The 26,815-nt window shown below is 41.1% G+C and overlaps 3 protein-coding genes across 9 annotated transcripts; 2 read left to right on the top strand and 1 right to left on the bottom strand.

Moving 5' to 3' along the window:
* The first annotated feature begins 546 nt into the window (after positions 1-546).
* LOC135337580 (phospholipase A2 group XV-like) lies at positions 547-26,815 on the top strand. 7 transcript variants are annotated; one of them, XM_064533517.1, is made up of 10 exons: positions 547-675; positions 902-1,669; positions 1,728-2,358; positions 2,405-2,457; positions 2,554-4,191; positions 15,824-15,902; positions 16,742-16,823; positions 16,990-17,131; positions 17,441-17,649; positions 17,774-18,693. In XM_064533517.1, the coding sequence occupies exons 8-10, from the start codon at positions 17,001-17,003 to the stop codon at positions 18,373-18,375; spliced, it is 942 nt and encodes a 313-aa protein (XP_064389587.1). In that variant the 5' UTR covers positions 547-675; positions 902-1,669; positions 1,728-2,358; positions 2,405-2,457; positions 2,554-4,191; positions 15,824-15,902; positions 16,742-16,823; positions 16,990-17,000; the 3' UTR covers positions 18,376-18,693. The 7 variants fall into 7 exon arrangements, 4 of the variants coding, with proteins under 4 accessions (XP_064389587.1, XP_064389586.1, XP_064389584.1 ...); XM_064533516.1 differs by lacking the exon at positions 15,824-15,902; XR_010395188.1 differs by lacking the exons at positions 15,824-15,902; positions 16,742-16,823; positions 16,990-17,131; positions 17,441-17,649; positions 17,774-18,693 and adding an exon at positions 4,911-5,328.
* LOC135337584 (TNF receptor-associated factor 5-like) lies at positions 5,328-6,301 on the top strand. Its single transcript, XM_064533520.1, has one exon. It carries the CDS (start codon positions 5,666-5,668, stop codon positions 6,299-6,301), a length of 636 nt encoding a protein of 211 aa, XP_064389590.1. The 5' UTR covers positions 5,328-5,665.
* Positions 11,840-13,817, bottom strand: LOC135337582 (phospholipase A2 group XV-like). The gene is made up of 4 exons (XM_064533518.1): positions 13,697-13,817; positions 13,389-13,530; positions 12,848-13,065; positions 11,840-12,711 (listed from the first exon to the last, which is right to left on the bottom strand). The coding sequence occupies exons 1-4, from the start codon at positions 13,785-13,787 to the stop codon at positions 11,855-11,857; spliced, it is 1,308 nt and encodes a 435-aa protein (XP_064389588.1). The 5' UTR covers positions 13,788-13,817; the 3' UTR covers positions 11,840-11,854.

Here is a 26,815-nt window from a genome sequence, read left to right on the forward strand (position 1 = left end):
CCAACTTTAGAGTGGTCATGTTGTTACGTGCGCCGAATTTTTTGAGGCCACGCCCGTTTCCGGTATCATTGGTAACGCCCCTTCTCTACTGGCTATACTGCTGGACTAGATTTAGCCTCGTCCCAGGCCGAGTTTTCGCTTTTATAACGGTTGTTCGCCTACCCGTTATAAAAGCGAAAACTCGGCCTGGGATCGAGGCTAGACTAGATTCTGTTCAGCTTTAAAGCTTAGCCCTAACACAAATGTTACAGAACACAACATTGATTCTTATCATGATAGAGAAACAGCAAAGTTGTATTTGGCAAGACCACAGAACTGGTTTGGACTTTCGCTTGGGGAACAAAAAATGGTTGGCTGGATGGTGAGCTTGGTCTGGAAGACTTGGAAGGGATTCTCTCTCGCCATAGCAATGATAGCATGTAGATTAATAGTCGTGATCACTTATAGTTCTAGCATACTTGCATGTTTTGCACTGCAGAAGAAGTTCACTGCATTTTTTGTCCATTATGTGTTTACTGTAGTGACGACCATTGCCTACTCACCTCGGAAAAAGTGGTCAGGTTGAAACCTGACTAACCTGACTGGTGGCTACGGCCTAGCCTCGAATCCAGGCCGCTTGAACAAACGGCCTGGAATCGAGGCTAGCTACGGCCCTGTTTATACAGCATGAAAATGGTAAGTTACTTGTATATCTAGTATTCATGGTTAAATTAACAGCCAAAGACGGTTGCCTATGAGCATACAGGTAGTATAGATCTAGTTTAGATCATGTACTCACTGACAAGGTAGAATCCACAACTTGCTGGCGCTCATGCATCATTTATAGAGTAGATATACAAAACATTAATTTTTAATAATAATCAGAACACAATGTAAAACAATAGCAAAATCGTTTTCCTAGGCTCGGATGATTGACTTGCACTTTCGAATATCTGGAGCAAGGTCACGTGATCACGATCTTCACCGTTCCAACTCTACCAGCACACGGAATTTTCAGAGTCTAGGAGGACACCCATGCAGAAGAGGGGGTAAACCACCACACAAGATTGTTACAGTACGTACAGTAGGCACTCTGGGAGTCAAAGGTTGTAGTTTTTTGCCCAGTCCCATTCCGTGTTGTGTTTTATATGTATCCATGCAGCTACTAGCTGCTGACGATCGAGCTACCTCCGATGTTGCTACGTCTGCAAAGGGCATCACAGGTATCACAGGTATCTTATTCCGAAATGTGTATTATCGTGTACATTATTATGTGGCATAAACGTCTTACAAGAAGACGATAAGAAGAAGGTGTAAAGCAATGCTCAAGGCTGTAAGTACACTTGGAGTCAAAGGTTTGTTTAATGACTACCTAATACCTCCTTATATAGTATTACGTCTGCAAAGGGTATTACCAAGGGCTTATAAAGAGAAGAGGGCATGCAACTACAATCTATCGTATTATAAATAGGCGGATGCTTATGTCTAAAAATAGTTATTGCACGTGCACTTTATACTCTAGACTATAGCCTTGTTTTACTCCAGCGCCCAAGACTGTAGAAGTCAAAGGTTATAGTTCATTGCCCAGTCCCATTTCGTGTTAATTGTGTTTATGTATCCAATTTTCCAGCTACTCTTGACGAGACTAGATCTACTTCCGATGAAGTTACGTCTGTTAAGAGCATCACAGGTATCAGTAACGTAAATGCCAATTAATACACGTGGCACAAAAGTCTTTAATTTTTCAGAACCCAAGAGGTCTCTCAGAAGAGAAGTGCCCAAGGCTGTATAGGCACACTGGGATAATTCCCATTATTCCAGCTACTTCTGACGAGACTACCACCAATGGTTCATGCAGATCTACGTCTGCAAAAGGTATCAAAGATATTAAACATGCCCATACGTATATAGAGTAATCAACCAATTCACGGACATACTACTATTCCGGACGCTCGTAGCAAACAAACGGATTATCATATCACCTCAGATTTGGTATCACCGTGTAGCCCTACCATAGGTAGATTAATCCTCCAAGAATCAGCTTCTGAAAGTAAGAAGTCTACAAGCTACAGCAACAAATACACGCGTGGCCGTAGTATGCAAAAGTCGGTCAAAACCACCAATTTGCAGACAGCGCTTTTTTTCTAGCGAACGTACTTCAAGGAGCTTGCAAACTTGTGCAGGTAGTAGTACTACCCTAGTGCTAGCTACGTCTGACAAAACTAGAATCACTCTCTAAAGACTCCAGCTGCAGCAAGTCAACAAACTGATCTTGTAGTCTAATCTGAGGACAGACACACCCATAAATTTGTTTTGACCACGTGGCTTGTGAACTCTACTCTGGAAGACTCCAGAGACTCTTGGAAATGGCAATTGGAGGTAAGAATATGGTGCTGATGATCACTTCAGTGGCATTTTATTGTAGGTAAAAATGTGCTAGAAGTGGTGGAAGACAGGTATCTGACAGAGATGAGCAAGGTATAGGATGTAGATCCGTTGATAGATCTAGCTAGCATATTCTATCGTCTTGAGCCTCTCCAGATCTCTGCATTAAACGTTATTTTTACTCTACAGGATGGCATCTTACCAATTCAGTCACGAATTATAAGAAGTAAATCAATTGTACAATCGACCAAAGATTCAACTGAGGCTTCTCAATTACGCTCTGGACCGTATCTTCAATGGTGCGATGAGCAGATGGAGGGCGCAATTGCTGCTGTTCACGCGGGTCAGTCTATTAGAAAAGCAGCTATGATATATAATGTTCCACGATCGACATTGTCGGATAGAATAACCGGGAAAGTAGAAATCGGTAGCAGACCAGGAAAAAAACCGTATCTTACGATCCAGGAAGAGGAAGAAGTAGTGTTGTTTCTAAAGAAATGTGCTATAGTATAGGTTATCCTTTTACAAAACGGGAAGCAATAGCACTAGTGCAACGAGTTCTGAACGGTAAAGGTCTTGAACGATCTGTTACAGATGGTTGGTGGGCTAGATTTTCCCAACGCCATCCCTCGCTATCCTTACGTACGGCAATGTCCCTCTCTCTTGCACGTGCAATGGCTACTGACAATGAAGTGCTAGGACGATACTACGACTTACTGGAAGACACGTTAGTTAAAAACGATTTACTGAATGATCCTCACAGGATATATAATTGCGACGAGACTGGTTTACCGTTAAACCCTAAACCTTTGAAGGTCATTGATCTCAAGAATGCCAAACATCCTTCCTATATTACCGGCGAAACTAAAACTCAAGTAACAGTCTTAGCATGCACCAATGCTCCTGGTGCTGTGATTCCTCCTTTTTGTATTTTTGATCGAAAAACCCTTAACCCTCTGTTGACAAAGGGTGAAGTTCCTGGTACCCTATACGGGCTATCTGGAAATGGATGGATGACTCGGGATCTCTTTAATGAATGGTTCCAAAGACATTTTCTGTTGTATGCTCCATCGACTCGACCATTATTATTACTTTTAGATGGTCATTCTTCGCTTTATTGCCCTGAGACGATACGGGCTGCTGCTGCTTCTCAAATCATCATTTTTGCTCTTCCTCCCCATACGACCCCATACGACGCACTTGACACCGCCTCTTGATAAGTCGGCCTTTGCTTGTTTGAAGAAATCGTGGCGAAAAGTTTGTCATGAGTTTATTGTTAGCAATCCTGGCCGTGTGGTTACTAGGTATGAGTTTAGTATGCTTTTTTCCCAAGCTTGGTGTGAGAGCATGACGATCCGAAATGTTTCATCGGGTTTTACGGTCACTGGAATCTGTCCATTTGAACGAAAGCTTCCTGAGTTAGATTTTGAGCCTGAAAAAATTCCACAAGCCAATGGAATTGCTTACATTCCTTTGTATATAGCACTCCCTCAAGACGCTCTTGTTGTAATGGTTCTGTTTCATCCTCATGTTATCTTTCACCCGATGAAGAACCATTCAGGCACCAAGATCAATACATGGCCGTCAAGGTTCGTGAGGGACGCACCTTGTCGAAGTTTTTGAAGACTCCCCTACCACCAAGACGACTCCCAACGAAACATGGAAAAAAAGCGGAGTAGTTCTGACGAGTACCGAAAATCTTCGGATAATTAATATTAAAGAGGACGAAAAGAAGGAAAAGGAAAGACTAAAAGCTGAAAGGCAGAGAATAAGAGAGGAGAAAAAGCTGCTGAAGTACTCCAAGGCAAAAAAGAGTCATATAATAAGGTACAGTAAATTACTTTATTTTTCTTCTGGGATATCAGGCACTTTCTACCATGTGTTTTCTAGCTGATGTTCATGTGAGCTATGACTGAGTATGCATGGGCAGGATTTGATTGGTTGGTTGCTCTTTGTATTTGATTGTGGTTGAGATGGTGTGGCCTAAATTGAGTAATACTAGGCTGGTGGAATGTGATGAACATAAGCTATGTGCTACACCTTAAAATATGGTAGTTGGCTCGTTCTGCCCTTTCCAAATGATTAATGATATATCCCTTTTTTATCCTCAATAATTATTGTGAGTTATTCACTTGGGGCCATGTTGAATAATTATTGTAAGCTATGTTTACATTTGAAGTCATGTTTTCATATAGGACTTATGCTGTAATACAGGTCATTCTAATTCTGACCTTGAAGGAGGCTTAAACTATAACATTAATGTGTGTGTGTGTGTGTGTGTGTGTGTGTGTGTGTGTGTGTGCGTGCGTGCGTGCGTGTGTGTGTGCGTGCGCGTGCGTGCGTGCGTGCTGTGTGCATTTGTGCATGTGTGCATGGTGTGTGAATCATGAATACATGTAGATCTATGCATACAGATGTCCACTAACTGACCACACACACACCAGCTGCATGAATTTATTTCTCGTGTATACTTAATTTATGGGTTAGAAGACATGTGACTATTTGGAAAGCGTGAATAACAAGTAATTGACAATATTCATTATCAGAGGAGGCGACACACTCTGTTTAGACAAGAAAAATACACACTATCAAGTTGAGTGATGGCAGCACTGAACGCTGACAAGAGAATAATAGGATTCGATTGTGACTTTGTGACGCCACTATCTCCGAAATACATCCAGTCCCAGTGTCCAATTTGTTTTCTTATCATTCGAGAGCCCCACCAGGTCACATGCTGTGCATGGAAAGAAGTTTTGCCAAGCTTGTATTGAACGCATCAAAGCAACTAATAATGTGTGCCCAACTTGCAATAAAAAGGAGTTTTCGAATTTTCCCGACATAGGTGTAAAACAATTGCTCTACGATTTGAAAGTTCGCTGTAGCCACAAGAGAGACGGACGGGTGTGAGTGGACGGGGGAACTGAGACAGCTTGATGAGCACCTCAACACAGATCCATGACCAGAGAAACAACTCGATGGATGTCAGTTTGTCGAGATCGATTGCATCTATAATTGCAGGAACCATCAGCAGCGAAGGTACATCCCATTCCACCAAGTTAAAGATTGCCTCAGACGACCAATCAGTTGTGAGCATTGCTATGACTACAAATCTACCTATGATGATGTCACCAACAACCACTGGCCTGTGTGTGGGTCCTTCCCTGTCCCCTGCCCTAACCAGTGTGGTTCAACTATCCAACGTCAGAATATAGACAGCCATGTTGCCGATGAGTGCCCCCTGACCACCATCCACTGTGACTTCCACCACGTAGGCTGTGCTGTGAAACTCTCTCGACAAGACATGCCAGAACACCTGAGAGAGAATCTACTCACACACATCTCTCTATTGGCCACCAGTCATGACAAGCAACAAGCTGAGATTACACAACAAAGAGGAGAAGAAATCACCAGTTTGAAAGCTAAAGTTAAAACTGATCTGGAGCGAATGCAACAACTGCTCACGACAGCACCACCTCCCATCGTGAACTCTAGACCTCTTGGTCTCCCTGTCCTTACAATGACTGAATTTCAACGGTACAAGAGAACTAACAACCGCTGGTTCTCCCCTCCAGTCTACATCCACCATCAAGGATACAAGATCTGTCTCAGAGTGAATGCTAACGGCTTCGCCAGATGCAAAGGAACACACGTCTCAGTGTGGGTCCTCTTCATGAGAGGAGAGTTTAACGATTCTCTGAAATGGCCATTTTGTGGTGTGATTTCATTTCAATTACTGGACCAGGTCAATAACGACCATAAAACAGGCACAAACATCTATGACGATAAAACATCTAACAAGAACTGTACCAGAGTGACAGAGGGAGAGAGATCAGAAGGGCGAGGAAATGGAATGTTCATTGTTCACACTGAACTGGAGCCCAGGTATTTACAAAACGACACCCTTCTCTTCCAAATACACAAAGTAGAACTGAAGTAGTTGCTTTAAGAGTGCTCCCATACCAACTACATACAAAGTAGAACTTAAGTAGTTGCTTTAAGAGTGCATGATAACTATATACACAGACAATTATAACTACAATAGTATACTATAGACTACGTGCATTGTGATGTACATTGAAAATTGGTTTATATTAGCACTAAGTTTTGTTATCTAACACAAGAAAAGCAGGGGCGGATCCAGGATTCTTGATAGGGGGGAGTAAAAAGGTCATCTGTTTTTCAAGCACAATGTGTTTCCTGCATGACTGTTCATGCTCAGTAATAAATTGGGTGTGGCCATGATAATAATTATAACCGTAGCTACGTGCTATCCAGTGCATGCAGTGAGTTGATAGCTAGCCTCGATTTCATTCCAGGCCGATTGAAAAAGGCGCCTTTTTCAAGCGGCCTGGAATCGAGGCTAGTTGATAGCTAGCTCTAGATTCTATTCTTCAGGCTTATCATCAAGGCCAGGGGCAGGGGGGTGCTCAAGCCCCCAAAGCTTCCCACTGGATCCGCCACTGAAAAGGGTAGAGAGGGTGAGGGTGGGGCAATAGGTAAGGATGACAACCTCTATAAAATGACCAAATTACACTCACCCCCTCCCATACCCATGCAACTCACGTGCATGGTTCCATTCTCTATGCTCCTAAAGTTGACACTGAGGGACAGCCGCACAAGACCACTGATTGATTGCCCTACAGCAATGAACACATGTAACACTCAACTACATTAAAGACGACTGGTTACCTTGGTGATGGTCTGTAGCAATCAGAGGAAGCCATTCTTATAGAGAGCAGCTTTATCACCAGCAAACATATTGTTCCTTATAACTTCACCCAGCCTTCAATGACCTACAAATAAACTCGAACTAGAAAAATACTAAATTGAATATAAATTATATATATCAACACCGCATATATGAACCAATTTCACTTACTGAGGACAATGGGTGATGGGGTAGCCTCACATTGCTCGAGTAGTATCACCACAGCAACACACACCACCAGCGTTAGCAGCTGCATCATTGCTTCAACTATCCGATTGTAAAGCCATGCAGAAACTGAATGAAACTGATACTGTTTATGCACATGCAGACTAATATATTAACATACGGATCTGTAAGCTGTGACAAAATAACTGCATATACCACAGGCAAGTAAAGTATAAATAGTTTTCAAGAATCTATTGCTAATTATAGATCAGTATAGTTTTGCATACTTTGTACAAGATGCATACGCTAGTGTAAAAGTTTCAGCTCAGGAAGTTTATTTACTTTTATATCCCGTTGCTATGTTGTTGCCAAGTGCAATATGCAGCATAATGCACTGCTGAAAGTCATAATGCACTAACCGCAAAGTCATAAGGCACTGACCACAAAACGCCCTCTGGCAATTAGACATACAATTAAATCATGAGAAATAACAAGTATCAAAGTAAGTCCAGCCATGCAGGAATGTTCAGCACTGCTGGAGTTTCTTCTTTTGCAACCATGCAGGTTTTACGATTGTCCAAGGCTCATTTGTGGAAGATTCTGTGTTCTTAGACCTAGTCCTCAACTTCGTGATGCATGTCAATTCTGCTTCACCATAGCACTAGAAGCGGCTCTTTTTGCTTGAGCTGTTTGCAGCAGTGTAGAGGCCAGCTTCTTTGGCTTGGTTGTGAGGCCGAGGATAGACCATTGTGGAGGGCCGTTCGAGCCAGCAGTTACACTGGGGCTGTTTCTTTGCATCAGTAGTACGTGGGGTGGGGCTGTTTCTTTGCAGCAGTAGTAACAAAAGTTTCAGCTCAGGAAGTTTATTTACTTTTACGACACACTGCCTGTCATTGAAGCACAAACTGGTGACATGCTTCAGGAAGCTTAGGAAGCTATTGCCAACTAAACGAGAATGTTGTTTTTCTTGGTGTAATGTATACGGTGCATATATACACAATTGCTGTGAACATAAACATAACTATAGCACACGTGTATAATTACCTTCAAACGGATGAGCCATGTTATCCAGAAGACTGTTCTTCCATGATACTTGCGATAAGTAAATGCTGACCAAACCTATACATGCATGCATGGCAGTGTATACCAATGGAACAGAATCACATTCTTAATTGGTTGACAAAGTGTGCTACCATCCAAAATGTGGGAGTGGGTCAGTCATAGGCCTTGTACCTTAGTTTATGATTCAGGAGTTATAGTAAGTGCCAATAATAATTATTGGTAGTGACCTGATTGTGTATAATTATACCAATAAATGCGTAAATTCCAACAATTCATATCACAAAACATTAGCTATACTGAATACTGCATGCATGATTGTGTCCTATAATTATAGCCAAGTGCAATGATATTGGAGATATTGAAACATAATTATAGATAGGCCCTGAGAAATTATGCTCGGAATAATTTTAGCATAGTAGGTGTCTCAAGAATAATAGTCTCCTATTCATTTTAAGAGCCTGGAATTTTGATTGCTATTTGAACGCCCACTAACTACTTCCTGTATAGCTTCCGCAGTAAAATTGTGCTGAGCTGGCACACCCTTTTACATCAATGCGTTTTTGCAGCCTCTGCATTCTGCATTGCATGCGCTATTATTCTAAATAAAGGAAGTTTGTGAAATATTGAAGTAAGAGCTACACAATGGTTTTTGTCCCAGAGAGTGTTTGTCAACTGTCAGTGAGCTAGCTGGTCTTGAAGATACCTACTATATACACAGTAAGTGCAGTATAGTGCAGTAGTAGTAGATCTAAGAGGTAAACTAATGCTCAAAGATGGTGGAACATCTCCTCTACACAATTCTGCAGATGCCTACTATGTATATATAAAGATGTTCCATCATCCTTGAGCATTAGACTACCTCTTAGATTTACTACTACTGCACTTACTGTGTGTATAGTAGGTATCTTCAAGACCAGCTAGCTCACTGACAGTTGACAAACACTCTCTGGGACAAAAACCATTGTGTAGCTCTTACTTCAATATTTCACAAACTTCCTTTGTTTAGAATAATAGCGCATGCACTGCAGAATGCAGAGGCTGCAAAAACGCATTGATTTTACAATGACTTCAATGTAAAAGGGTGTGCCAGCTCAGTATGGGAGGTGATCACCGCCAAAATTAGCAGTAAAAAAATGATGCTGTTTTTAAAATGATGCCGTTTTTTTTACAGAGGGTTTTAAAAAAATGATGCTGTTTTAAAATGATGCCGTTTTTTTACAGAGGGTTTTAAAAAAATGATGCTGTTTTAAAATGATGCTGTTTTTTTTACAGAGGGTTTAAAAAAATGATGCTGTTTTAAAATGATGCCGTTTTTTTACAGAGGGTTTTAAAAAAATGATGCTGTTTTTTTTATAGAGGGTTTTAAACAAATTTTAAATGATGCTGTTTTTTTACAGAGGATTTTAAAAAAATGGTGCTGTTTTTTTTTTACCGAGGTGTGTTTTAAAAAATGGTGCTGTTTAGGTGGATTTTTTCAGAGGTGCAATTTTTGGAGAGGTGCGTTTTATGAGGTGCCATTTTGTCCAACTCTTCCCAATCATTTTCATCTAGATGGTCACATGATTTGGTCACATGACACATGATTTTGCTCTCTCTTTCGACAAAGTTGAGTATGAGTTCATGGTCAAGACAAGAACTGAACATAGTGATTTCTGAAATGCAAGTTCTGCTTGTGGTTTCCATCAATGTGTTTACCTATACTGCTCTGTGTGACAAATTCTACACACCAACTCTAAAGTCAGAAGGCATGACTCTAGCACACCTGCCATCTTGCAGAACTTGCATTTCAGAAATCACTCTGTTCATCAGTGCTTGTCTTGACCATGAACTCATACTCGGTACTCAACTTTGTCAAAAGAGAGAGCAAAATCATGTGTCATGTGACCAAATCATGTGACCATCTAGATGAAAATGATTGGGAGGAGTTGGACAAAATGGCACCTCATAAAAACGCACCTCTCCAAAAATTGCACCTCTCTGAAAAAATCTTAAAACCCTCTGTAAAAAAACGGCATCATTTTAAAACAGCATCATTTTTTTAATTAAAACCCTCTGTAAAAAAAACGGCATCATTTTAAAACAGCATCATTTTTGTACTGCTAATTTTGGCGGTGATCACCTCCCATAGCTCAGCACAATTTTACTGCGGAAGCTATACAGGAAGTAGTTAGTGGGCGTTCAAATAGCAATCAAAATTCCAGGCTCTTAAACGAATAGGACTATTGGGCATCAATGTCCATTTTTGGTAAAGATCACTACATTAAGTTTTGCATAAGGATGTTCTCATGGTAAAAAGGCTAGGTGTCTCATGAATCAGCCGCCCTTCTTTTAGGAAGACTTAATTTTGAGTGTCGGAATATTTTAAGTCAGCGAGAAAATACAGAATCATGATACATTAATTATATCTTGATCAGTTGCATGTGTCTTGTGTTGTGTTTATATATACGTCTTAACTTTGTTATTGGTAGATTTTTATGAGAGAATAATCGGATTTTTTATGAGAATAATAGGCACATTTTTCAAGAATAGAATAATGGGTGGAAAAAAGCATAATTTATCAGGGCCTAATTATAGATATGTGAATGTTAGCCTCATTGCCATGATGTAATAGCCTCAGTTATTTCTGCATTCAAAAAACAAAACATGCAGAATAGTTGATACCGCAAATTTATTTACAACAGCCCCTATACACTCCTTGATGTCTGACCATAATGAGCTGTTATGCTGTGATTTGTTATCCAAATGGTACTTTAAGGCCATCGCTAATGCACACTTCCGAGCTTTCGTTTTTAACTGTACATACTCATCTCATTCTATAGTGTAGCTGATTAATTATTATTATTCATGCCTTAGTGTTTTTTGTACATGTAGTCGATTCTCGTTACTGTGGGCATCCCGACACCATAGTAGCAACAGGTTGGAACGTTGGGAGCGGGATAGTTCTGGAGTAATTGTTGCACTCTTAGTAGTTGAAGTAGACATTTGCCAAATAACTCTATAATTATAATCATTAGCTGTGTAATTTTTGTTGGGGATTGATACGAGAACCTTGCTTTGAACACAGAAGGTACACTTTCCAGCGACGAGCAAGCCGACAAATGAAACTAAGATCGGAGCTGGGATAACCTGAAAATCATAAATCATAGGTTGGTACAGCAGCCACTCCCGATCTCCGGCCCAGGCAGCCCCCAGTGTGATGTATGCATGGATGTACTTGTCCTTTCTGGCTTGGTCGATACCATTATAGGCAGTTAGAAAACAGAGTGAAGGTCACTTTAGTGTCACCGTTTTGACCATGAATTAGCACATTATAAGAATAGTATAATTGTGTCAATTTTGCATGCATGCAATGAGTTTGCTGTTTGCAAATAGAAGCCCAATCCATGCAAACTGAACTGTGTGTACCATGCATTCACATGGTTTTATTATCTCTGTTGGGGTAGACGTTTCCTATTTGATAGACTACTCAAATCACACACAGCCCTTGTGGGGACCAATCTGTTATCATCACCACAACATCATACAGAGTCTATCTACAGATTGACATTCTTATCCTCATTCTGCATGTCTTTCAGTTCTAGAATTCATCATCCAAATACTTTTTATCAAGCTTTTACGCTTTGGAGGTGCCCCAACTATTGCACCAATGTCTCCGAGAACTTTGCTGTTAGACACAATCTTGGCATGATTTATTTTGTTGAAGGTCTTGTACCGAAACGAATATTTGGAAGGCATACTTGACCACCTGTGACATACCCTAGAGCTAATAGTGTTTACTGATCCGTCCCCGTCACCGTTTTTAACAACTGGTCGCAAGCCAATAGCGTTGCTAGGTGTCAGATCTTTTGAATAGGTGAATTTTTCCGGGGTAGGTACACCAACTCCATAGAAACAGTACGTTGGTACATTGGGAGCGGGGTAGTCTGATACTAGACCTTGCACGCCTTGAAAAGCTCGATAGATATTTGGAGCATTGATGTCACGAAACAGCTGTTCATAATCGTTAGCTGAGTATGTTTTGGACGGTGTTGATATAAAAGCAACATTGCCAAACACTGAGGGCTTCGGAAACAACCAAGGAATACTCTCGAATGTACGACAAATCGGAACAATAAAGTCGCTGATCAAATCGTACGCAAATAACAGCAAGTCAGGAATACCATGGTAACCAGATATGACACTTTGAACAGTCGCTGCACCACCAGACCAAGCAGCTGACAATGTAACGTACGCATGGATGTGCTTATCTTTCCATGCTTGGTTAATCCCACTGAAGCCAGTCAGAAAGTGCAGGGAAACGAGACCCCCCATACTGTGTACGACCAGGGTCACCTTGGTATTGCCGTTAGTTTTGTACATGTCTTCAATCATCGATTTGAGACGATTGAAATACCATCTCTTCTCAAGCTCGTCTGTGAGGATATTGAATAACGAGGTTACCTCAATACATATAATAGCATAGCTATAGCTGGAGGTTTCTTCAGTATCAGTTTTACGTGAAATTACCCTCTCACTGAAAACAATATTGCTTTTCTTTCAATTTCTCACCTGCAGCCAATCTCCAGTCATAAGGAGCCCCTCGAATAGTTTTTCCTCTTTTGTAGCCTCGATCGACAAAGTATTTCACCGTGTCGTGAAAATAAGGGAGTGTATTTATCCATCCAGGGTTGAGATATTCCACACTCGATGTCCCACCAAATCCAGGAACATGGATCTCCACTTTAGTATTGTTGTGGTAGGAGTTGGTGTTTGCGTCGTATCTCAATCTGTTAAAATAGATGTACAACAAACGCATCATAACACTTAAAACAAAGAACTGTTACATATTGCTCCTACTATACAATATCATATAATCAGTAAATTTGCCTTGTGTATACCGTGTTTCGAGTACAAGGTATACGTTCTTTCAATTGTAAATTGCGAGTTTTTGCAAATGAAAAACACGTACGCAACGAGTGCATGAGCATGTGCATGCAATTCGTTACAAACGCAATAATTAAGACTCTAGCTTGTATGGTGTCATCTGATTAACTACCACTTCAGAGCTATTAGCTATTTAAATGCCACTATAGCTGCATGCAGAACTCACGGCAGCTCTCTCTTGGCACAGATATTGTAGAGGGTGACTCGTAATGGAGATATCCATAGCTCCTTGTATTTGCGACCAGTGGAACACAATTTACTCGAGGTCTGATCCTTAACTTGGAGTTGGGAACCCATCACACCCGGAACTAAAGATGTAGAAAATTTGGATTTTTACGAGTGGAAAAAAGAAAGACCCAATCTTATAGATCAGATTTGCACACCTATATATTGATGGCTGTAAGACAATGAAGTACCCTATCTATCAGACACATACCATCATTGTTGTGCACACAAAACGTGTATTTCACTTACTGAGGACAATGGGTGATGGGGTAGCCTCACATTGCTCGAGTAGTATCACCACAGCAACACTGATCACTACCAGCGTTAGCAGCTGCATCATAATTATAGTTGATTAACTTCAATACTATCACAATATGGGAATGTGTGTAAAATAACACAAACTTTTCCTAATTTTTCAGAGCAATCTTGCCATGTAGAAGCCATTTTATCCATATTGCCCTTAATTGTGGTTATTACTAATAATAATATCACAAGGGCACCTTTTGTTAAGGTGCCCTTAAATTGTGGTTATGACGTTTTTTCAAGGTACCCTTTAGCCCTTGTGGGAATTGTGGCTATGATTTTTAATACCACAAGGGCACCTTTTGTTAAGGTGCCCTTAATTGTGGTTATGACGTTTTTTCAAGGTACCCTTAAGCCCTTGTGGGAAGTTGTGGCTATGATTTTTATTCAAGGTGCCCTTATGGCTATCTATCTAGCCTTGGCCAGTACAAGTGGAACCGATTAACTGCACATGTATTAGCTCAGCATGCTCTCTCCAATTAGGTGCACTTGTAGTTACTATCCCCTAAAGTTCCGTACCGCCGTTGTGGTCAGTAGACGCAGTAGGCATAAACAAAATAGCATTGGTAGTATTGTTATCTCACATGCATGCATCTGTATATTAGTAATTTTTTTCTGTGTGCCAATTCTCACGGCAAAGAATGTCAATATAGAATGAATGTGAGTCAGTCTTCTGCTATTATAGGAATTGCTAACTTACAGTACTTTTTGTCCAAGCCCACCGGCCGTAACTACATAAACAAACGCTTCTTGTATGAAAACATCAGTTTTTTATACCTGCAGTGAGAGCAGTAATTTTTTTAGTCACATATGTTCGTTTTCGATGATATAGCTTTATGCTCAACCAAAATGGTACTTTAGAACCATCGCTGACCATCTATGGTATGCACATCTCCAAGCTTTCGTTGTTAACTGTACCGTCACCATTCTCATCTCGTTTTAGTGTAGCTGATTCATGTTTAATTGGGTTACCATCACCGTTAAAATCCTGATTTGTAAGTAATTTTCGTATAGTAGCAATAGGCTAGAACATTAATTGGGGGGCAGGATAGTCTGGGAGTAATTGTTGCACTCTTTCGTAGTTGAAGTAGACATTTGGTGTATTGAGATGCTGTTTGCCAAATAACTTTTTATATGTTTTAGCTGTGTAATCTTTGATGGGGGTGGATACGAGAACTTTGTTTTTGAATACAAAAGGTGTCGGAAAAAGCCACGGTATACACTTTCCAGCGACCGAGCAAGGTGAATAATGAAACTAAGATCGGAGACTTATCTGCACTCGAGGCCACCCTCCTCCCACGAGGGTAGCGTACTTTACCATGCCGAGGTTTTGTAAGCCAGGGCATTCAATATATAGCTACACGAGAATGGGAAAAGAGATAAGACATTTGGCCATTTTCAGGATCAACTGCATGGTAACCTGAAATCATAGGTTGTATGGCAGCCACTCCCCATGGTGGGCACATTTTACACTTCACACCGTCAAGTAAAATTGGAGGAAAGTTCTCCCAAACGAATGGATCCCTCGTTGCCATCAATTATTACTGTTTTATCAAATGCCTTCATTTGATGTACGTTCGAATATATACTACAATGTGCCAGTTGATCATCCTCCCTCACAAGTTACTGCAATATAACTGACCACAACTATTTATATATTGGACATTGATAATCATGAGCATTATATTCATGGCTAACAGCTATTAATACGTGTATAATTATATGATGCAGGTTATTGCTGCACTTGGTCGAATTTCAATAGAAATGTACAACAAAAAATGAACATGAGCGGTGAACAATGCTATTAGAACATGATTGTTTATAGTCGTGAGTGTTATACAATTAAATTAATGCAGTCATTGGAAATCGATCAATGCAAAATTAGGTTAGGCGACAACAGTATTTAATGTGTACTTCAACATTAATTTGATGGCCATACACCTTTCACCTTTCGTTGTTATGTTAGCAAAAAACCCTGGGCCCATACGGTATATACCAGTGAGTTACTGACATATTTGACCCACTTGAATGTTACAACAGTAATGTCATTCCTTATGAGGGCATTGTACACAGCATCCCGTGCTTCCTTCTCACTACGTATCCAAAGGAACCGTCTACAACGCAATTGCATTTGGAGTCACAGGATTGTCAGGTTCAACATGTACTTCTATATATATATATCTAGGTACAGGGACACCTTCGTCAATAAGTACACTTGCTTTTCAGAGTACTTCTGGATATAGATTTTCCTTAATACATCCGATCACCTTGAAAGGTATGGTGTGTGACTGCATCTACATCCACAAGACAAGACGGTAATAATAGTGAGGGGAACTGCTGTTTGTTTTCGGCCAACGGAACCCCGGACTATTCAGACGCAGAGTCTGAAACAGTCACACACCATACCTTTCAAGGTGATCGGATGTATTAAGGAAAAACTATATCCAGAAGTACTCTGAAAAGCAAGTGTACTTATTGTGATATTATTATTAGTAATAACCGTAATAATAACCACAATTAAGAGCAATATGGATAAAATGGCTTCTACGTGCAGTTAATCGGTTCCACTTGTACTGGCCAAGGCTAGAGAGATAGCCATAAGGGCACCTTGAATAAAAATCATAGCCACAATTCCCACAAGGGCTAAAGGGTACCTTGAAAAAAACGTCATAACCACAATTAAGGGCACCTTAACAAAAGGTGCCCTTGTGGTATTATTATTAGTAATAACCATATCCACAATTAAGGGCAATATGGATAAAATGGCTTCTACGTGGCAAGATTGCTCTGAAAAATTAGGCTTCATTGACCCATCCATCACATGCATTTTCTATAAAAACTAGCTAAGAAATAGATCTATGCTATTTTCTGTTTACGTCTATTTAACTGATGCTGTTATGCTAGATCTCTGTTTGTGTTATTTTACACACATTCCCATATTGTGATAGTATTGAAGTTAATTTAATAGTTACAACTATAATTATGATGCAGCTGCTAACGCTGGTAGTGATCAGTGTTGCTGTGGTGATACTACTCGAGCAATGTGAGGCTACCCCATCACCCATTGTCCTCAGTAAGTGAAATACACGTTTTGTGTGCACAATAATGATGGTATGTGTCTGATAGATAGGGTACTTCATTGTCTTACAGCCATCGATATATAGGTGTGCAAATCTGATCTATAAGATTGGGTCTTTCTTTTTTCCACTCGTAAAAATTCAAATTTTCTACATCTTTAGTTCCGGGTGTGATGGGTTCCCAACTCCAAGTTAAGGATCAGACCGCGAGTAAATTGTGTTCCACTGGTCACAAATACAAGGACCTATGGATATCTCCATTACGAGTCACCCTCCACAATATCTGTGCCAAGAGAGAGCTGCCGTGAGTTCCGCATGCAGCTATAGTGGCATTTAAATAGCTAATAACTCTGAAGTGGTAGTTAATCAGATGACACCATACAAGCTAGAGTCTTAATTATTGTGTTTGTAACGAATTGCATGCACATGCTCATGCACTCGTTGCGTGTCTTTCATTAGCGATCTATGTTGAAAGAACGTACCTTCTATTCGAAACACGGAATGCACAGGGCAAATTTACTGATATGATATTGTATATATAGTAGGAGCAATATGTAACAGTGGTTCAATTTGTTTTAAGTGTTATGATGCGTTTGTCGTACATTATTTTCAGATTGAGATACGACGCAAACACCAACTCCTACCACAACAATACTAAAGTGGAGATCCATGTTCCTGGATTTGGCGGGACATCGAGTGTGGAATATCTCAACCCTGGATTGATGAATACACTCCCTTATTTTCACGACACGGTGAAATACTTTGTTGATCGAAGTTACAAAAGAGGAAAAACTATTCGAGGGGCTGAGAGATTGGCTGCAGGTGAGAAATTCAAAGAAAAGCTTTCAGTGAGAGGGTAATTTCACGTAAAACTGATTCTGAATAAACCTCCAGCTATACTATTATTATGTGTTTGAGGTAACCTCGTTATTCAATATCCTCACAGATGAACTTGATAAGAGAGGATACTTCCATCGTCTCAAGACGATGATTGAAGACATGTACAAAACTAACGGCAATACCAAGGTGACCCTGGTCGTACACAGTATGGGGGGTCTCGTTTTCCTGCACTTTCTAACTGGCTTCAGTGGGATTAACCAAGCATGGAAGGATAAGTACATCCATGTGTACGTTACATTGTCAGCTGCTTGGTCTGGTGGTGCAGCGACTGTTCAAAGTGTCATATCTGGTTACCATGGTATTCCTGACTTGCTGTTATTTGCGTACAATTTGATCAGCAACTTTATTGTTCCGATTGGTCGTACATTCGAGAGTATTCCTTGGTTGTTTCCGAAGGCCTCAGTGTTTGGCAATGTTGCTTTTATATCAACACCGTCCAAAACATACTCGGCTAACGATTATGAACAGCTGTTTCGTGACATCAATGCTCCAAATATCTATCGAGCTTTTCAAGGCGTGCAAGGTCTAGTATCAGACTACCCTGCTCCCAATGTACCAACGTACTGTTTCTATGGAGTTGGTGTACCTACCCCGGAAAAATTCACCTATTCAAAAGATCTGACACCTAGCAATGCTATTGGCTTGTGACCAGTTGTTAAGAACGGTGACGGGGACGGATCAGTAAACACTATTAGCTCTAGGGTATGTCACAGGTGGTCAAGTATGCCTTCCAAATAGTTGTTTCGGTACAAGACCTTCAGCAAAGTAAATCATGCCAAGATTGTGTCAAACAGCAAAGTTCTCGGAGACATTGGTGCAATAGTTGGGGCACCTCCAAAGCATAAAAGCGTACTTGGATGATGATTTCTAGAACTGAAAGACGTGCAGAATGAGGATAAGAATGTCAATACTGTAGATAGACTCTGTATGATTGTGGTGTGATGATAACAGATTGGTCCCCACAAGGGCTGTGTGTGATTTGAGTAGTCTATCAAATAGAAAACGTCTACCCCAACAGAGATAATAAAACCATGTGAGAATGCATGGTACACACAGTTCAGTTTGCATGCATGGATTGGGCTTCTATTCGCAAACAGCTTCTCTCATTGTGCATGCAAGCAGAATATCACTAAGAGTGCAACAATTACTCCAGAACTATCCCGCTCCCAACGTTCCAACCTGTTGCTACTATGGTGTCGGGATGCCCACGGTAACGAGAATCGACTACATGTACAAAAAACACTAAGGCATGAATAATAATAATTAATCAGCTACACTATAGAACGAGATGAGTATGTACAGTTAAAAACGAAAGCTCGGAAGTGTGCATTAAATGGTCAGCGATGGCCTTAAAGTACCATTTGGATAACAAATCACAGCATAACAGCTCATTGTGGTCAGACATCAAAGGAGCGTACTACTAGGGGCTGTTGTAAATAAATTTGCGGTATCAACTATCCTGCATGTTTTGTTTTTTAATGCGGAAATAACTGAGGCTATTACATCATGGCAATGAGGCTAACATTCACATATCTATAATTAGGCCCTGATAAATTATGCTTTTTTTCCACCCATTATTCTATTTAATTCTTGAAAAATGTGCCTAATTATTCTCATAAAAAATCCGATTATTCTCTCATAAAAATCTACCAATAACAAAGTTAAGACGTATATATAAACACAACACAAGACACATGCAACTGATCAAGATATAATTAATGTATCATGATTCTGTATTTTCTCGCTGACTTGAAATATTTCGACACTCAAAAATTAAGTCTTCCTAAAAGAAGGGCGGCTGATTCTTGAGACACCTAGCCTTTTTACCATGAGAACATCCTTATGCAAAACTTAATGTAATGATCTTTACCAAAAATGGACATTGATCCCTTCTATTCCCAATTATTCTTGAGACACCTACTATTCTAAAATTATTCCGAGCATAATTTCTCAGGGCCTATCTATAATTATGTTCAATATCTCCAATATCACTGCACTTGGCTATAATTATAGGACACAATCATGCACGCAAAACTTCGGCATGGTAAAGTATGCTACCCTCGTGGGAGGAGGGTGGCCTCAAGTGCAGATAAGTCTACGATCTTAGTTTCATTGTTCACCTTGCTCAGTCGCTGGAAAGTGTATACCGTGGCTTTTTCCGACACCTTCTGTGTTCAAAAACAAAGTTCTCGTATCCACCCCCATCAAAGATTACACAGCTAAATAATATAAAAAGTTATTTGGCAAACAACATCTCAATATACCAAATGTCTACTTCAACTACAAAACTTTCTTTCTGTACGAAAGAGTGCAACAATTACTCCCAGACTATCCTGCCCCCAATTAATGTTCTAGCCTATTGCTACTATGGTTTCGGAATGCCCACGGTAACGAAAATTACTTACAAATCAGGATTTTAAGGGTGATGGTAGCCCAATTAAACACAAATCAGCTACACTAAAACGAGATGAGAATGGTGACGGTACAGTTAACAACGAAAGCTTGGAGATGTGCATACCATACATAAATGGTCAGCGATGGTTCTAAAGTACCATTTTGGTTGAGCATAAAGCCATATCATCGAAAACGAACATATGTGATTAAAAAAATTACTGCTCTCACTGCAGGTATAAAAAACCGATGTTTTCATACAAGAAGCGTTTGTTTTAAATATGTAGTTACGGCCGGTGGGTTTGGACAAACAGTACTGTAAGTTAGCAATTCCTATAATAGCAGAAGACTGACTCACATTCATTCTATATTGACATTCTTTGCCGTGAATTGGCACACAGCAAAAAATTACTAATAATTATACAGATGCATGCATGTGAGATAACAATACTACCAATGCTATTTTGTTTATGCCTACTGCGTCTACTGACCACAACGGCAGTACGGAACTTTAGGGGATAGTAACTACAAGCGCACTGTGAGAGACTGGAACTAATTATTATTATCATTTTTGTGATTAGTATGATTTTTGTGATTAGTATGATTTTTGTGATTAGTATGTTTATTGTGTTAGAAAAGAGACTAAGTAGAAAAGAGAATTGTGTTACTGGGAGCTGATTTTAAAGTAGGTTACCCTATGAAAACTAAGCTGATTTTAAAGTAGGCTATCTACGAGAGCAAAGTAGGCAACACAGAGTTGCTCGGTTGCATATTGGTGGCAGCGGTGGGATTCTTATCTACTGGTTTGGATAGACCCATGATCTATGAGTGGTAAAACTCGGACAGGAACGATATACAAGAGAACAACACAAAGCGAGGATCAAGGCATCACAAGTACCGCTAGTGCTAGTCAAAGTCAGACGGACATGGCAGAGACAGGCGAACTAACGGTTATGCTGAAGGCCCTTCTAGAAGATCGGAGAACTCTAGAGGCTGACTTACGAGAAGAACGCAGAGTTCGGGCTGAAGAAGCAGCCAAGAGAGATGAAGACATGCGGGAGCAGATGGATTTGCTACGGATTAGTTGGAGCACACGGTGAGGGCGGCGGCGAACGGAGGGCGACGTCCCAGGATCCGAAGGTTGCCAAGCTCACGGATGCAGACTAGCCTCTACACAGGCTCTCCTTTTTCTGTTCTTTATCACAATCGTTCAATAAGATAAAATACTGTCTTAATCGTTCAATGAGATAAAATACGGTATTAATTGGAGGAATAAAGAAAGAAATAGACGTAGAGTTAGGAAAAAGGAGAGCCTGTATCGGGAAGTCGCGTGAGGGTAGAAGGGGTGGTAGAAGGGTGAAAATGAGCGTGGGCATGCTGAGCTAGAGATGTTGGACTGCCCACGCAGATATCTATGACTAATAAAACTTTGCCTGGACTTGGAACTGGAAGTTTGCAAGCACTATAGCTAGCTATATACCTTAGGCTTAGCTAGATGATCTACTAGTCTAGATTGTGTGTTTAGATTCTATCAGACTATTACCTTTTCTTGTGTCTTTATACATGCTAGTATAGATCAAGAATAGCTTAGTCATCATTATCATATAGCAGGTAGCTACTGCCACCAGAAGCTGGCCACGCTGGTTCTCTGATCTGACTTGCAGCACAGCTTGGGTGGTTGTCTCAGTACAGTTTTATTAACTCTGAATGCGTGGGAGAATACCTTACGTCATGATTGTGGGCTACATATCGCCCACGTTCATAAAAATCCTTGTGGATCACGCGATTTCCCAAACCAGGCCTTACTTTTCTTAACTGTATGCCCATTTCTTTCTTTGCTGCCTCACTATGTCTTTCTTGTGATTTATGGATGAACAGTGACAACAGCAAGAAAAAGTAAGGCCTGGGAACGAGGCTAGATGCAGACAACATTGAGGCATATGATTACATCCGCATACAGGCCCGTATTCCGGCCTGTATTCAACTGATTTTCCCCACGGGCCTGAAACAGGCCTGTGGATTTTTGGCTGTGTACCATAATACTATCTAGTATCTATGGGCATACATAGTAACTTTCGAAAGACTAATGACTGCTTATGAAGTACCAGCGAATCGCTGGGTGTTCAAGCTTGCTCCTCAATTGTCTGGCAAGGCCCAGCAGGCCTATGCGGCTCTAAGTGGGGAGGCTGCGGCAACCTACACCCAAGTGAAAGAGTCCATCCTTCGTAGATACGACGTCAACGAAGAAACGTATAAGAGACGCTTTCGAACAGCGTCAGTGAGGACCGGTGAGACTGTGATGGAACTACGAGTGAGGCTGGAGGACCTGGCCAAGAAATGGTTGAAGGAGTGTGACACTGTGGATAAACTGCGAGACGCGGTGGTGTTGGAACAGTTTTTAAATTCATTACCAGCGGAAGTGAGAGTCTGGGTCCAAGAACACAAACCCAAAACCAGCGAAGCAGCGGCTCAACTGGCGGATAACTACCTTCAAGCCCGACGAGACTCTGTCGTGAGTGAAGGAAGGAAGTCGTCAACCCCAAACCCTATTGTGTGTGCAAAGTGCAACAAACGAGGTCACAAGGCACGGATCTGTAGAGTTGGAGTGGATGATAAAACTAGCTCTCCCCCACCTAGGACGGAAAGACCTAAGAGGGATCTGAAAGATATTACCTGTTTCACGTGTAATCAGAAGGGGCACTATGCATCCAACTGTCCCTCAAAGACGAACCTTATGTGTGTGGAACGAAGGAGTAATTTTCAAGGCGAATCAGAACTGACTCAGCACACGATGGAGCCGAAGCCTGGAATTTTCCAAGCAGGGACTATCGAAGGACACGCAGTGACGGACGTTTGCTTAGACACCGGATGTACTCGAACAATGGTACGAGAAGATTCAGTCCCAATGGAAAAGTTAATCGAAGGCGATTCGATTGCGATATGTTGTGCTCACGGGGATACTGTGGTGTACCCCCTGGCTAGAATTCAAGTAGAAGTTAACGGGACTACACATGAAGTGGAGGCAGCTGTGTCGAAGACACTGCCACTATCGATGTTGATGGGTACCGACGTACCAGTACTACCAACACTCGTTGCAAAGAAACTGGGTGACTGCCAAGAGGCGGACACAGCCTGGGCGGTCATGACAAGAGCCAAGAAGAGAGCTCAAGATCAAGCAGAAGCCACTGACCGACGAGTACGTCCCAATGTGGTGTTGACGGATGACTGTGAAGACACTACTAACCTACCTGATTTCGAGGATGATCTGTTCGGTGTCGTACGAGAAAAGACTTTACTGACTAGAAGTGAAAAACGTGCTCAACGCCGAAGGTATCAGCCGATTGACGAACCGATGGAAGAAACTAAACGAATGTGTAGTGGGGCGGAAGAATTTCAGAAACTCCAACAAGAAGACGTGACTCTTGAAAGTATACGGAAGGCCGCAGATAACCCCGCTTTAACGGGTGGGGGGTTCTTCAAGAAGAACGGTCTGGTATACAGACGTTGGCTTCCTAAAGAAAGACCGAACAACTTGTGTTGCCGTTGAAGTACCGACCCGAGGTACTGAAGCTAGCCCACAAGACCCCATTTGCTGGCCACCTTGGACGAGACAAGACCGTGAATCGGATTAGTGAGAGATTTTATTGGCCCACGATGTTTGCCGATGTGCGGAGAGTGGTGAAGACGTGCCCACGAGTGCCAGAAGACTGCTCCAAGAGGGCTTCCCCTACCCATATTTTCATATCATATTTCAGAAAGGATCGCAATGGACATTGTGAGACGAATCCAAGCATTTAAGGTGTACTTGTTGGGCCGACATTTTATGGTACAGACAGACCAACACCTGCTGAAGGAAAGCAACTCTCGATTGAGCCGATGGCGTACGACTTTGAAGTCAAGTATCGATCTGGAAAGTCGAATGGGAATGCGGACAGTCTCTCGCGGGCGTTTGCACCGTAAAACTAATTCCCCTAGTTTCACGTAGGAGAAGGGGGGAGGTATGTGAGAGACTGGAACTAATTATATTATCATTTTTGTGATTAGTATGATTTTTGTGATTAGTATGTTTATTGTGTGGGAGGTCAGGTGACTGACCTCGTGACCTCGTGTTAGAAAAGAGACTAAGTAGAAAAGAGAATTGTGTTACTGGGAGCTGATTTTAAAGTAGGTTACCCTATGAAAACTAAGCTGATTTTAAAGTAGGCTATCTACGAGAGCAAAGTAGGCAACACAGAGTTGCTCGGTTACATGCACCTAATTGGAGAGAGCATGGCTGAGCTAATACATGTGCAGTTAATCGGTTTCACTTGTACTGGCCAAGGCTAGAGAGATAGCCATAGGGCACCTTGAATAAAAATCATAGCCACAACTTCCCACAAGGGCTAAAGGGTACCTTGAAAAAACGTCATAACCACAATTAAGGGCACCTTAACAAAAGGTGCCCTTGTGGTATTATTAGTAATAACCGTAATAATAACCACAATTAAGGGCAATATGGATAAAATGGCTTCTACGTGGCAAGATTGCTCTGAAAAATTAGGCTTCATTGACCCACCACATGCATTTTCTTAAATAGTAGTTTTAAAAACTAGCTAAGAAATAGATCTATGCTATTTTCTATTTAACTGATGCTCTTAGCTAGATCTCTGTTTGTGTTATTTTACGCACATTCCCATATTGTGATAGTATTGAAGTTAATTTAATAGTTACAACTATAATTATGATGCAGCTGCTAACGCTGGTAGTGATCAGTGTTGCTGTGGTGATACTACTCGAGCAATGTGAGGCTATTCCATCACCCATTGTCCTCAGTAAGTGAAATACACGTTTTGTGTGCACAACAATGATGGTATGTGTCTGATAGATAGGGTACTTCATTACAGCCATCGATATATAGGTGTGCAAATCTGATCTATAAGATTGGGTCTTTCTTTTTTCCACTCGTAAAAATCCAAATTTTCCACATCTTTAGTTCCGGGTGTGATGGGTTCCCAACTCCAAGTTAAGGATCAGACCTCGAGTAAATTGTGTTCCACTGGTCGCAAATACAAGGAGCTATGGATATCTCCATTACGAGTCACCCGCTACAATATCTGTGCCAAGAGAGAGCTGCCGTGAGTTCTGCATGCAGCTATAGTGGCATTTAAATAGCTAATAGCTCTGAAGTGGTAGTTAATCAGATGACACCATACAAGCTAGAGTCTTAATTATTGCGTTTGTAACGAATTGCATGCACATGCTCATGCACTCGTTGCGTGTTTTTCATTTGCAAAAACTCGCAATTTACAATTGAAAGAACGTATACCTTGTATTCGAAACACGGTATGCACATGCAAGGCAATATTACTGATTATATGATATTGCATAGTAGGAGCAATATGTAACAGTTGTTTGTTTTAAGTGTTATGATGCGTTTGTTGTACATCTATTTTAACAGATTGAGATATGACGCAAACACCAACTCCTACCACAACAATACTAAAGTGGAGATCCATGTTCCTGGATTTGGTGGGACATCGAGTGTGGAATATCTCAACCCTGGATGGATAAATACACTCCCTTATTTTCACGACACGGTGAAATACTTTGTCGATCGAGGCTACAAAAGAGGAAAAACTATTCGAGGGACTCCTTATGACTGGAGATTGGCTGCAGGTGAGAAATTGAAAGAAAAGCAATATTGTTTTCAGTGAGAGGGTAATTTCACGTAAAACTGATACTGAAGAAACCTCCAGCTATAGCTATGCTATTATATGTGTTGAGGTAACCTCGTTATTCAATATCCTCACAGACGAGCTTGAGAAGAGAGGGTATTTCAATCGTCTCAAATCGATGATTGAAGACATGTACGAAACCAACGGCAATACCAAGGTGACCTTGGTCGTACACAGTATGGGGGGTTTCGTTTCCCTGCACTTTCTGACTGGCTTCAGTGGGATTAACCAAGCATGGAAGGACAAGTACATCCATGCGTTCGTTACATTGTCAGCTGCTTGGTCTGGTGGTGCAGCGACTGTTCAAAGTGTCGTATCTGGTTATCATGGTGTTCCTGACTTGCTGTTATTTGTGTACGATTTGATCAGCGACTTTATTGTTCCGATTAGTCGTACATTCGAGAGTATTCCTTGGTTGTTTCCGAAGCCCTCAGTGTTTGGCAATGTTGCTTTTATATCAACACCGTCCAAAACATACTCAGCTAACGATTATGAACAGCTGTTTCGTGACATCAATGCTCCAAATATCTATCGAGCTTTTCAAGGCGTGCAAGGTCTAGTATCAGACTACCCTGCTCCCAATGTACCAACGTACTGTTTCTATGGAGTTGGTGTACCTACCCCGGAAAAATTCACCTATTCAAAAGATCTGACACCTAGCCTGCTATTGGCTTGCGACCAGTTGTTAAGAACGGTGACGGGGACGGATCAGTAAACACTATTAGCTCTAGGGTATGTCACAGGTGGTCAAGTATGCCTTCCAAATATTCGTTTCGGTACAAGACCTTCAGCAAAGTAAATCACGCCAAGATTGTGTCAAACAGCAAAGTTCTCAGAGACATTGGTGCAATAGTTGGGGCACCTCCAAAGCGTAAAAGCTTGATAAAAAGTATTTGGATGATGAATTCTAGAACTGAAAGACGTGCAGAATGAGGATAAGAATGTCAATCTGTAGATAGACTCTGTATGATTGTGCATGGTGA

The sequence above is a fragment of the Halichondria panicea genome, chromosome 6 (assembly GCF_963675165.1).
Source record: "Halichondria panicea chromosome 6, odHalPani1.1, whole genome shotgun sequence".
Taxonomy (NCBI): Eukaryota; Metazoa; Porifera; class Demospongiae; order Suberitida; family Halichondriidae; genus Halichondria; species Halichondria panicea.